The following is a 13,320-nucleotide window of genomic DNA, read 5'->3' as shown; positions in this document are numbered from 1 at the left end:
CCTGTCCGGCCACTGACCTAAAATAACTATGCGTACCTTTGTCTCTAAAGAATCGCACATGGTTCCTTTCCAAAATAGACGTTCACCTCAATCAAAAGGGTTCCTTCTGAGCACCTGGGTGCCAGCTACCAGCCCAGGGGATAGAAGTGCGGTTGACATAAGACATCATCCTTGTCCTGAGATGCCTGTTGTCTCTGGAGGGGAAACCAATCCATCGAAGGGCTGTTGTAGATGCTCTTACCCAAGAGCTCGGGGAGCACAGGTGAGGGAGGAAGTGGTCCCACCGTGAAAGGTGGTTTGTAGCCACTGTGGCAACATCAGGTGTGAGGATGTCATGAAGGTGAGTTGGGCTGTTCGCTGAGGCTCCGAAAGGAGCAAGCCCATGTGGGGTTCTGTGCACATTGTGAGACTCAGCGGGCTGGGGCTACAAGATGAGGGTGTAGGCGGAAATAGGACTCAACCAAGGCCACGCACACCCAGCCTGCACTGGAGCTGTAGCGGCCACTCGCAAAGCTGAAGGGGCCTTGGACCTCTTCCAAATGTCACGCCTCACACTGGCAGACTGTGCATCTTAGCCCCTGTTGTGTGCAAAAGAGTAAAGGTGGTCTTCAGAGGCCGCTGGGGAGTCTGAGGTGCCAGTATCCCCCTGCCTGGCCTCGGAGCGCCTCGGCTGTTGATCTGGCTCCCAGCAGCACAGAGGCCACCATGGTCTCACCGCTAAGATCATGCTTGTTATGGAAAGACACGTGTCGGTACAGGAGAGGTGACTCAGAAAGTGTCTGTGGAGCATGAGCCAGGTAGGATGACTTGGTTTGGAACTTGAACACCCCCAATATTTGTCCTTCTGGCTGTTCTCACCTTGCAAGTAAGGTGGTTGCAAAAAAATGTGCCTTCGATGTTAGAGCTTTTCAAGGTTAAAATGCCCTTTGACTGCTGACTCAGGAAAAAGCGACCTTCAATTCTTTGGGATCTTATCAAGGTCACAGAAGGGTCTGCCACCTGGTGAGCAATCTTTCCCTTACCCATGGGTATGGTGAACATATGACTCATCTCTCACTGCAAATAGAGCTTAATATCTTGTTTAAAAGTTCCCTATTCTCCAGGAAAGTTAAAAGGAAAAAAACACACACTTCCCTTAACTCCGTTTCTCAATCCAGCTTCCAATTTTTTACCTCTCTTTTGCTGGCAATACTGGGATGGATTATCTATGCTGGTGCTTCTACTCCCATTCATTCCACGGAAACCCTGGAATCTGACTTTCACCCCCAACACTTTCTTAAAATCCACCAGCGATGTCCTTTTATAGGATATAATGATCCTACTAAGATGCCTGTGGGGTGTGACACTGCTAACTCCCTCTCCCGGATCTGAATAGAGTTCTGTCTGACTTGCAAGCACTGTCCTCTGCTCTGAATACTTTTCTTCGATGGTATTTCTCAAGCAATCCCTTTCTTTGCTAGAGAGGAGCCGATGCAGTCAAAAGGAGCATGGGCTTTGGACACAGATAAATCTGCTTTTGAATCCAGCTTACTAGCTGTGCGGCCTGGCCAGTCACTTGCCCTCTGAGACTCAGTGTCTTCTCTAGGTGGACGCCATATCTGTTCTGCAGGGTTGTGGGACAGATTAGAGGTAATGGTCCCATCCCAAAGCGGATGCTCACTGAGTGGCCACTGTATTATTCATATTACTCATTCCTGCTGCCTCTGCCTGTTCAGACTATGGCCACAGCCCCCTGACTGACCTCATCACCTCCTGTATCTTCCTCCTTCCATCAACCTCTATGCTAGTCCTGGAGGGATCTTTCTGGAAGACAGATCAGATCATGTCACTTCCTTATTCAAAAGCATTCATTGGTCCCCCATTACCAATTGATTGAAATCTAAGCCGTCTGTCCCCAGCTTCATCATGCTCACACACACACACACACACACACACATACACACACACACACACACACGCGCGCACACATCTCTGTGTGCTAATGCCTCTCCTCCCCCTGCGCAGGACACACTACACACCACTCTCTCTCATGCTCTCCCCATCCTCCAAATGCCCTTCTCCTGCACACACACACTTGACCACTCTGCCCCAGAACCCTCACCAATCCTCCCGCTTCCTACTGCCCTGGAAAATTACCAATGGTAAGTACTCCCTCTTCAGCGATTCCACAGCATTTCCCAGGCACTTTATTCAAGGCATTTATGTCCTGCCTACATGACAGTTATTTATGGGCAGGCCGAGCGCCCGTGCTCTGATGTGCCTGTACCTGCACCTCGGGTTGCTGTCCTTGCCCCATGGGATCTGATGGCCATTTGTGTGTTGGCCACAGAACAAAGCTCCGTGAGGGCGGGGGCTGGGTCTGCCTCAGCGTTCAGAACAACAGAAAGGTGACCCTCCCTAGTAGGTGGAAAGTGAATGAATGGTTGACCCCTCCCCGGGTCTGTGAGCTCACTGGGAGCAGAGCCATGCCGTCTTTGCATCTTCCCAGCATCGAATACAAATCACGGCCCCAAACAGGTGCTCTTGAATGGCTGGATTGCGTTTCTGCAGGCTCGTGTGGAACTCCATCAGAAGGTCAGATTCCTCTTTCTTTTTAAACTCTGCCCATTGCAGCTGTGCAGTGAAGAGAAAAGCAGCGGGGCTTTCTCGCCGAGCTTCTCAGCGTGTCTGCCGCGCGGGGGTGAGGGGCCCTGCCTGTGGGACCCTCTGCATATGGCCGCAAAGCCTGTCCCTTCTCCCCGGAGCCGAGTAACGCCTGGGAGCCTCACCATTGTTTTCAAAGCCATTTCTGGACAGACTCTGCAGCTCCCTCCTGGGATGCTCTTTTGTGTTTGGCCTTTAGAGCTAAATAAAAGGCTAAACAGACTTTTGCATTAGAGGGTACAAAAAAGGCCTGCCCAGCTCGCCACCAAGCCACCCCCTCCAGCCTGTGAGTCCCGGGGGGGGGGGGGGGGGCGCGAAGGCCCCAGCTTATTCACCTCTGCATTCCCAGCACCTCCGTGCAAACAGCAGGTGCCCACTAGATGCTGGTGGCAGAATGGTGAACAGAGAACTCCTGCCAGGTGGCCTGAGCCCGCTTCTGCTGTGAGAGCAGCATTTGAAAAGCTGGGCGCCAGGTGTTTTGTATTTGTGTCAAACCTCGGACCTGCAGCTACACAGCGCCAGTTGAACTTGTCAGTATGTCTGTCTGTTCTGTAGCACATCTAATCCGACCCCAATTCTTCCTACTAAAACAGCCGCCTAAAAGCACTAATTTGATCCGGCGTCATTTACTTCAGTATTTCACATTTCTGCACTGCCTCTAAGAGCAGGAATTCCATCCAATTGTAAAATTCTCCCAACCGTACAACTCGTCCTCTTCCCAGTGTCAGGCCATGGAGCCAGCAGCGTGTCCTGTGGGCAGCGTCATGAGAATGAAGACACAGTGAGTGGGGCATCGGACCTCCCGTGCTCAGGCCGAACTCCTTGCTCAGGCTTCGGTGACGGGGACAGAGATGGGGGGTGGAGAGATGAGCACAGGAAACCCGGGGCCCCGCCACGGCAGGAGGAAACCACCTCCCCCAAACACTCTTCTTTGCAGAAAATGGATTTTTTTTAAACCTTGTCTTCTAGACACCAAAAACAGGCTGTAAAGTCACCTCCCAGGGACACAGTCTCAGGCAGACCGAACGCCAGGTGGTGGGAGAAGGGGCCGGCATCAGTCGCCGGAGAGGTGGATGGGTGTGAGCCACGATTACTAAAATGACAGCTAGTTTCAGGTCAGAGAACTAAGCACAGAATGTGGTTTCTCCTGCGGAGAGCCAGTTTCCAAATGGCCTCTTTCACCTCATCCCTGCCCACTCTCCTGTTTGGCATTGGCCACGCAGGCCAAACTCCAAATTGCCAGGAGACGGGAGAAGGGAATTCCGGAACCATAGACCCGGGGACACGGCCCGAGTGAACCGTCCTCAAACCGCCCTCGTGCCTGTATGTGGATCCTCCTTCTTCTGGCCTAGTTTTCTGTTCCCCGCCCCCTCCGCATACACACACCACACGTTCCCAGTGACAGCGTAGCCACATTTGGTGTAAGAAACTGTCACATTTTCTTTTCTCAGCAATTCTAGAACTTAGTTATTGGACACTTTTGTTTCTTCATAACAAATGATTAAACTCAAGACATATATACAGAATGCGTTTAAGAACTTACAAAACCCTCTGTGTCCTTCAGAGCTGGAGTCCTCCCTCATAAGAAATCACATTTTACAGAATTATATTTTTGAAAATCAGCACACTCCTTCTGAAGGAAGTCCGGGTACAGGGCTCCACTGATCTTCACATCAAGGCATGAGCCCGGGTTTCCGTCCCCGCATTTCGGATGGTCAGTTGACTTGCCAAAGGTCACGCAGCGAGTGCCGGGCCAAGCTAGAAGCCAGGTCTTCTCATTCCAAACTCAACGTGCTGTCCCCTTCCCTCCACCTCAGGAGGGACAGTAGAAAGAGGCCATCGTCGCTTCTCAATCACTTAGCTCCCTTTCATTCTCTGTTTGTCTCTGGGACAGAGAAATGCAGGGGTCCTATGGCCGCAACTCCACCCACTTTCCGGCGAATCTAGCATCCCGACCCTGCTGCTGAGTCCAGACACGTGTCTCCCACTGCTCCCCGAGCTCTTCTCCTCAGACGTCCCGGAGGCAACCTGGCTCACCCACACGCTGAGGCCCATGTGTTCCCCTCAGACCTGCTCCTCCTCCTGTGTTTTCTATTTTAGTGAGGGCATCACCACCCACTCAGCCTCCCCAGCCAGAAATCCTTCCCAGAATCCCCATTCTCCCTTCGCTCCACAAGCAGTCATGAAATTTTGCTTCCTGATTCCTCTAAAATGTGTCTCAGCTCTTCTTAGGCCAGATCCCTCCCTCTCTCGCCTGGATGTCTGCAGTAGCCTTCCTGCAGTTCCTTCCCCAACTTTCCCCCTCCTCTCATCTCTGCACTCTTTCTTCTCTCTCCTTCTCACTGTGTTATGTCCCTGCTTTAATGGCTCATCCTTCAATGGTTCCCATAAATGTCAAGATAAAAAATTCAAACTGTCAACATGGGCCATGAAGCCGGGTGTCTGGTTTCCCCTCTCCCTATCTCTGGACAACAATCTAAACTCTCACCAGAGTGAGGCATTCACTCCCAGGATGCACTGCACTTTCACATATCCCGGAAGTGGTTCTTTGGACATCAGACTTCTCCTGGGAGCTCCTGTCATTGCTTGGACAGCCCAGATGTCCCCTCCTCCAGATAGCCTTTCCGATCCGCCCTCTGCTCTCCCTTTCATCACAGCACTCCTATCAGTTAACACACTCTCAGCTACAAGAAACAGAAACTAAAAATTGTTAAAGATTTATTAATTCTCATCCAGAGTCCAGAAGTAGGCGGGCTCCTGGGTGGCTGATCCCATGGCTCAATGGCATCATCAGGGTTCTTCCCACCTTCTTTCTCTGCCATCTTCATTTTGAATTATTGTTCATGTCTATGCCACATACTATAGAAACGTTCTCAGAGGGTTGCTGTGGGCAAATACTTGTCTTTTAATGGCAAAACATTTCCTAAAATAACCAAAGGTCACATAGAGCCAAGGCAGGCCAGCCACATGTGTAATCACAGGATGTGATAACATTTGGGATCACAGTCAAGGGAGGACCATGCCATAGTGAGGCAGGACTTCTGGTTTGACCTGTGACCTGGCTCTAACAGCGAGTTTAATTCCCACCAGCAATGTGGGAGTGGTCCAGTTCTCTGCATCCGGGGCAGTCTTGGGTGCTACCTTCGCTTTTTATTTTCGCCATTCTGATAGGTGTGTGGTGATAACTCATTGTCATCTTAATTTGTGTTTCTCTAATGACTAATAATATTGAACACCTTTTCATGTGCTTCCTTGCCATCTGTATATTCTCTTTAATGAAATGGCTGCCTGTCATGTCTTTTGTTCTTTTTTATTTGGATTGTTTGGGCTTTTTTACCATTGTATTTTGAGAAGTCTTTATATAGTCTTGATGCTAAGATATGTATCAAGAATACATGTGATTGCAAATAAAATAAATAAAATAAAAGCAAGTTTTAAAAAGGCATTCTAGATATCTTGACTTATGCCCAAATTGTTTGTGAACCACATGGCGTGTGAACACAAAGAGTTACTGTTCTCAAAGCTGGCCCCACTTGGATATTTATGTTTTAATCTGCTTGTTTCCAAAAGAAAAATAGAGCAAATTAAATTTTTAAAAGGATCCTGGTTACCTGACACAGAAAAAAATTATGGAGCAGTCACTCTTGCCTTCTTACCGTCAGCCCAGACAATGAGCTTAGGTGCTAAGGTCTGGGGCACATGAATTTCCAAACTAGAAAGAGAAAGGGATTCTGGGAAGCCCCTGAGTGCTGAGTCTGGGGGCCACGCCATGGTGGGGGCACCTGTGTAGGTGGCACTCAAGGACAGAAATAGCTGGAGGTAAAGAAAGGCTAAACCCCAAAGATAGCTCTGCGGCTCCCCCTCTAGGGCAGCTGTGAGGTTTCTTTTGTTTATTTTCTCTAAACCTAAAATAAAAGAGCATTCTTCACCCTGCAGCCCCTTTCTTTGCTTCTCGATGTCCTCCCTACAGTGTCTTTGTCCTTCCTTCTCTTCCATGTAGATCTTAAGTAACCAAGAGGAGTGGTTCAAGGCAGAGCTTGGGAGCCAAGAAGGATACGTGCCCAAGAATTTTATAGACATCCAGTTTCCTGAGTAAGTATTTCCAGCCTGCTGAGACGGGCCTACCCACACACACTCCCCTTACTGCTTGGTAGTCACTAAAATTATCCACGCACACCAGGAGGCTGTCAAAAATGGTTGCCTTGAGAGGGAACCACACAGCTGAAGGCCAGGGGTGGGAGGGAGATTTGCATTTCACTGCCTTCTCTTTTGAATTTTATACCACCTGTTTAAAGTTCATAAACTAAAATCATCTATAATTGTAATCACAGGGTTTCCAAGAATTCCACTGGGGGCACTGTTGGCCATTGAACTTCAAGAGCAGCTACTACAAAGCACTCCATTACCTCCCAGCCAGCCAGCCCTCCCTCCCAACCGGGGATCCCAAACAGCTCCGGCCCTAGTCAGGCGCGGACACTCCCTGCCTGCCTTAAACCACGCTCACACCAAAAGGAGAAGTCAGTGGGAGAGAAGGGGAAGTTCCCTTCATAAAGAGGAAATGAAAATTTGAGATTGAATCTCATTTGTCTCAAGAACTGACCACAAGGGTTAGATAGAAAGCTAGTCTTATCTGAGCGGCAGGGACTAGCCAACGAGCAAAGGTTTGCTAGAAAACCAAAGTGGGGAGGTGCAGTGACACTCCTGCGAACCAGTGCTGACCACTGACCTCCAGCCCTCCCCCTCCCCCCAATCTTCTGGTGACATCATGCCTGCCCTGCTCCTCAACCTCCAGCGCCTCCGCCCCCGCACTCTCAGCCCAGGGTCCCTGGGTCAGTGGAAGCCACCAGAAAAGCCCCTCCACGCCACCCGCTCCTGACTCACTGCATCCTCCCGCCTCCTGCCACTGCACCGACACTGCTTGGAAAGAACCTTCTGTGCTTCCAGCAAAATTCTCCCCTCTCTCTCCCACATCGACTCTCTTTCCCTCTGCTCATCATCCCCACTGCAATTCCTCCCATCCCCAGCCAAAAACCAAAACCAAACAGCTCTGAGTCCCTCATCCCCTTCCAGCTACCACGGCACTTCGAAGGAATTGTTTATATCCATCATCTCTACCTCCTCCACTCCCACTCTCTCTAGAACCCTTCTACTCCTGCGAATGCTTTTGATCAAGGTCACAGTGAACTACATACAGTCCCGGTGGTCAATTCTTGGCCATTATCTCAGCACAGTTTGATTTTTTTTCCCTCCTCTTCGTTTGGCTCTGGGACATCCCTCCTCCTGACTGCTCCTCCGTCCCCTTTGCTTTCTCCTCATCCCCCCAAGCTCCTTTAGTTTAGAAAACGCCTTCCCAGTGAGGCTCTCGTGGCACAGTATGGTAACTACATACAGTCCCGGTGGTCAATTCTACACCATACACCCCACCCCTGCTCTCCACGCTCTTACCCTCCTGGACACACTACCCATTGGAACTACTCTGCTGTTTACTGTGCGCCCCTCCCCCAGAATAGAAAGTCCCTGAAGGCAGGGGTTTTTGTCCCTTCTGCTCACCATTTATCCACAGTGCCCAGAAGAGGGCCCGCACTTTTTTGAATTATTGATTTGAGAGAGAGAGAGAGAGAGAGAGAGAGAGAGAGAGAGAGAGAGAGAGAGACATTGATGTGTTGTTCCACGTATTTATGCATCATTGGTTGATTCTTGAATGTGCCTTGAGTGGGGATCCAACCCGCTACCGTGGCATATGAGCACAACGCTCTAACCAACTGAGCTACCCACGCAGGGCTGGCCCCGCACTTGTTAATAAAAGCTGTTGAATGAATGAATGGCTTTGGAATGAAATGTAACATTGAAACCCTGGCCACGCATTTAATATGTAGTGTGTGGACAGCTTTGCAAGTCTTGCAAAGTGTCATTTATCAAATTCCAGTCGGACGACAAATGTGTATTTTCTAAACGATCCCCCCATTGCCTGCTGCATCGTCTGATACGTTTCCTTTGGGGTGTGGCTGCTGTGTCCCGTTCCTGTTCCCATCCCCTTAGGTTTCCTGCACAAATCCCTGCAGGGCTTGTGGCGAACACTCTGGGCAGGACTCTAGGCAAGTGACCAGCAGAGCCTCTGCTTCCAGCCCCTCAGAGTCCCCCCCCCACACACACACACCCCGCCCCCTGCAGTCCTGGAATAAGGGCTCCCGCCCGCCACCCCGTCTGTTCGGATTCCTGGGTTCTAGAGAGCTCGGGGCGTCACAGAGACATCCCAAGCCGCGCTGCTGGACATCCACCTTAAAGGGGTGCACACTGGCCTCCCAGTGGCAGCAATTAGGGCGGCCAGCTGGGAGCAATGGGCCCCAGTCCCACCTTTGGCCGCTGAGTGATTGCAAATACTGGTTCACTTCCCTGTGGTTGAGTGTCTGGCCTCCTCCGAGGCGGCAGCCACTGTTGGCCTGGCCTGTGGAAGTGCTTGGCCCTTTCCGTTCTGGGTACCTTCCTGGTAGAGTCTTTGCTGTAGATATTTTGCTGCAGACATTTCTCCATATAACTAATTGGCTGAATTTAGGCAATTTTACAACAACAACAAAAAGATAAATAACTGGTTGACAGTTGTTATTTTCTCTGTTTTGGCTTCATCTCTTTATTGACAAATCAATCAACTGCCATAAAAAAGAAAATAACCGTTTGGCAGTTTGATTTTGACTTTTTTGTTTGTTTGTTTGGTTTCATTTCTCCATCGATGAACCGATCAATTGCCTTCCACACACAGTGCATCTAAGCTAGTTGTCATTTTGTCTCATTTCTCCACGACAAGCTCTCCCAGTTCCACCCATTGCTGTACTGTCTGTGAGTGTTATCCCTCTGCACAGTCTGTGCAGAGAGAGGAGGCGTGGCTGGGTCTTAACATAGCGTTTCTTCCAGGGGAGGAAGATGGGCCCCCAGGGTGGGTTTCTTGTGTTCAAACACACTGATTGGAGGAGAGAAGCGAGGCCCTGTGCGGGCACAGATCTGAACCCACATCTCCCACAGAACGAAGACACGTGCTCAGTGACAATCTCCAAAATAAAATCCGTTACCTGCGCAGCACTGCCATGAAGCCGTGTATATTCACACTTCGGCTATATTCACATAAAGCCCCTTCAATTTTATGTTCTTTTATTTGTCTTGCTTTTAACTTTTTTTACTGCAAAATTGCCTTGTAACCATTAGTTATGCGGTGAAAATGTTTAGGGCAAAAGGGCTTTTGACAGAGATGTTTCCGGCAAATAGCTTACGGGGAAGATACTGGGAATGCGGCCTTTTCCATAGGCGACGGGCGGCCTGACCCTTCCGAGGCCGCCACCCTCGCTGCCCCTCGAAAGGGCAGTCTCTCCTCGGTTCCTCCTTTCCCGCAGTGAAGGTTCTTGCCAGCCTGGGTTTCTGAGGCCCAGAAGCCCGCTCTGTAGATGTGGCTCCCCGGCTACTGCTGACCTCACTCACTCCCAAGTGCGTGTGCAGGGCTTCCAAGATGCCTTGCACCTTGGCCGGGTACTGAGCGAGAGCGGGCCCTGGGCTGCGACTCTCCTTCTGGCCCCGAGGTCTCGGCCCGGGAGCCCAGCCCCAGGCCCTCCCCAGCTCTGCCCGGTGCCACCTCCAGTGCTTGCAGGGATGTCCACCTGGCACAGGGATGTCCCTGGAGTTCTTCCCTCACAGCTTCCCCCCTGCAGCTGCCAGCAGAGCTGCCCCCCTCCCCCCCTTTCCCCCCCAGAGCCAGTCCCCACGAGGCCCCATCCTGGTGCAGCCGCACGTTTCCATGATGCAGGTTTTCTGAGCTGGACGGGCTCCTCCAGGAGGGGACGGGATCGCTGAGCCTGAACACACCGCACATGTGTTGGGCTTCCAGAGCTCCTGGCCCTTCTCCCTCCTTTCTCTGCTGCTGCCCCAGCCTCTCTCCCTGGGGTTATCTCACCTCTACCAGTACTTCCCCCTCCTATCGCTCCGGCATCTCACCAAAACCCTGTGGTTTTCTCTCACCCGGTAGATGGTTTCACGAAGGCCTCTCACGACACCAGGCAGAGAACTCGCTCATGGCCAAGGAGGTTGGTTTCTTCGTCATCCGGGCCAGCCAGAGCTCCCCCGGGGACTTCTCCATATCCGTCAGGTACTGCCATCCCCACAGCGCCCTGACCCGGGCCTCTAAGCCGTGCAGTGACCTCTTGCACGTGACCTATGGCTCAAGAGCGTGGAGGCCAGGGGCCTGGGCACCTTATCGGCTGTGATGCTATCCACTTCCTTCCATGGCACGTGCATGTAACTCCTAGGAACATTGGTTTGTGGCCAAAAACATGTATACATTTCTCCGCCTCCCCCTCTAGCGCAGGAGCTTCCGGAAGGATGGGATTTTTATCTCCCTCATCTCTGTGCCTTGAACAGTGCCTGTGCCCAGTGCGTGCTTGATGAGAATTTGTGAAAAGACGTGGGGAGAATTGTCCACCTTCTTCCTGAGATCTAAACTGTCACCTTTTACTGCAGATGGAGGTCTGAGGCGGGCTCAGAGAGGAATGAAAACCCCCAGTCATCACCACAGGGCCCATATGGAGTGGAGGATGGCCGCACCAAACGCCCACAGCAGGCAGCAGGGCAGAGCCGAGGCGGGCAGGGGTGGGAGACTAACAGCAAACTCCCTCCCGGGCAGCACCCAGAGGAAGTGACTCAGTCCAGGCACAAGCCTGACACGGCCCCACACTCAGAAGCCCCCAGCCTGAACACCGCGTGTGGTCAGCATGGCCGGGGCTGCCAGTCACGTTTCAGACGTGACCACGTGTGAAAGTGCAAGCATTCGTGCTGATGGCAGCACGGGAGGGTGACAGCCTGCACGGCGAAGCCTGCTGTCAAGCTGGTTGACAGGAAACGCTAGTCTGGATCACTCAATGTATTTTGAAAGGCCCGCAGCCTGAGTACAAACTCCGATCTCAGCTAATAAACTGAGGTCACTTTACTATTTAGGAAGAATGGATATTTTAAGGGCTCGGTAGGAGGGGCAGACACATAATGGGTCAGTGATTTGTCTGTGCACGTGCCTCTCGAGTGCTCAAACAGAGCTTGGGCTTGTGTGCATTGCCCTTGGAGTCTCGCTTAAACTCTTTAATTTTCCTTTCTTTTTCGCAGCCCGGACAGTGATATATTCTAGGTCAGGCCAATAGCGATGTCTCACAATTCTTTTATTTTATTTTTTTAATATTTTATTGATTTTGTACAGAGAGGAAGAGAGAGAGATAGCAAGTTAGAAACATCAATGAGAGAGAGTCATCAATCAGCTGCCTCTTGCACACCCCTACTGGGGATGTGCCCGCAACCAAGGTTGCTCTTGACCGGAATTGAACCCGGGGCCCTTCAGTCCCCAAGCCGACGCTCTATCCATTAAGCCAAACCGGTTTCGGCCGTGATGTCTCACAATTCTAAGCTTGTTACATCTCTTAATGAAATTTTGCTCTATCAATAAACCTTACAAGCCTAACCTAGTTCTTAAGAGCCTTGATTATGGAATGGACCAAGTGAGTTGTCGGACTGAAGGGCACCTCCTGGTGCATGAAGTTGGCTCTGGCCTCTTCAGCCGGGAACTATGACTTCCAGCTCCTTGACTGAAGTAGATTCTATAAAGCAGTCAGCCCTGCCTTCCTCCAGAGCCTTCCCCTGCTCCGGAGGCAATGCAGCTCCTTGTAACAGTGATCATTACCATAATCATGATCTCATCGTCTGCTGAAAAGTAGGGTAACGCATTCCAGAGTGAAGTCATTTTTTTAATTTATTTACACATTTGCTTTCTGTCATGGGCACAGATAATTAAGAGCTAATTGTAGTTCTGTCACTTAGCATTTTGATAAGCATCTGAAACACTAGACTTCAGCCTTTTCTCTGCCCCTCCCAGAACACGCTCTCTCCACCATAATCCTGGCATCCTCCCACTCCCAGCTCACGAGAGTGAAAGGGTTAAAGTTTCTTACTCTGTGGTCTTTGGCCAGAGGCATGGATGAATAACATACCCCAGGGACAGTCCCTCCTCTTCACCCCAGTGTGAGGGGTAAGGACTGTGAGCTGAGCCAGGGGATGTTACAGGAAGAAAACGTCTGTGACTGGCCGTGCCATGATGGCACAGTGTTGGTTACCACTCCAGAGCCACCACAGCAGAGCTCACGGCATGGGTTCACCTGCCACAGCAGAGCCCAGCACGTAAATGAACCCGATGATCAGAATCCCTGTCCCCTCTGAGCACAGACCACTAACTCCATCCCTAATGAAGCTCCACTCTCCATCCTTCAGATGTGTCTTCACTCTCCAACACTCTAAATTCTTGAATTTTCTGCTGGGTCAGGCAATTGGCAGTATTAACATCAGTTAATTTTTAGATAGAAATGTGTGTCCATTTCACACATAAACTTGATATTCTAAAGAGAGTGACTTGGAGCTATTAGTAAAGGTCCAGTCCTCCCTTTCACAATGAATAAAATCCAATCTTTCCAACCCACTACAAATGTGCCCCTGCCCTGTGAGTCCAGCTGGTGCTGAAAGATGCCCATCTAAAGGAGTTGGCATGTATACATTGTGTGGCAGGCAGGCAGCAGAGACCCGGGGTTCTTGCCTCAGCTCTGCCATTCACTCGTGGGGACCTTGACCAAGGCCCTCCACCTCTGAGCCTCAGCACCCTCAGCT

The 13,320-nt window shown here is 50.9% G+C and overlaps 1 protein-coding gene across 2 annotated transcripts in view; it reads left to right on the top strand.

The window, feature by feature from the left end:
• The window catches only part of GRAP2 (GRB2 related adaptor protein 2), a 65,077-nt gene that overhangs the window by 44,707 nt on the left and 7,050 nt on the right, over positions 1–13,320 (top strand). The window contains exons 4-5 of one of the 2 annotated variants that reach the window (XM_036458219.2): positions 6,644–6,735; positions 10,652–10,771. In XM_036458219.2, the coding sequence (XP_036314112.1) occupies positions 6,644–6,735; positions 10,652–10,771 (212 nt within the window). Of the gene's footprint in view, positions 1–6,643; positions 6,736–10,651; positions 10,772–13,320 lie in introns of those variants that run through there. The other variant, XM_036458222.2, reaches the window with a different exon arrangement.

The sequence above is a fragment of the Pipistrellus kuhlii genome, unplaced genomic scaffold (assembly GCF_014108245.1).
Source record: "Pipistrellus kuhlii isolate mPipKuh1 unplaced genomic scaffold, mPipKuh1.p scaffold_m20_p_3, whole genome shotgun sequence".
NCBI classification, from domain to species: domain Eukaryota; kingdom Metazoa; phylum Chordata; class Mammalia; order Chiroptera; family Vespertilionidae; genus Pipistrellus; species Pipistrellus kuhlii.
Note: the sequence above shows the minus strand (reverse complement) of the source record. Positions and strands in the feature narration are given on the sequence as shown.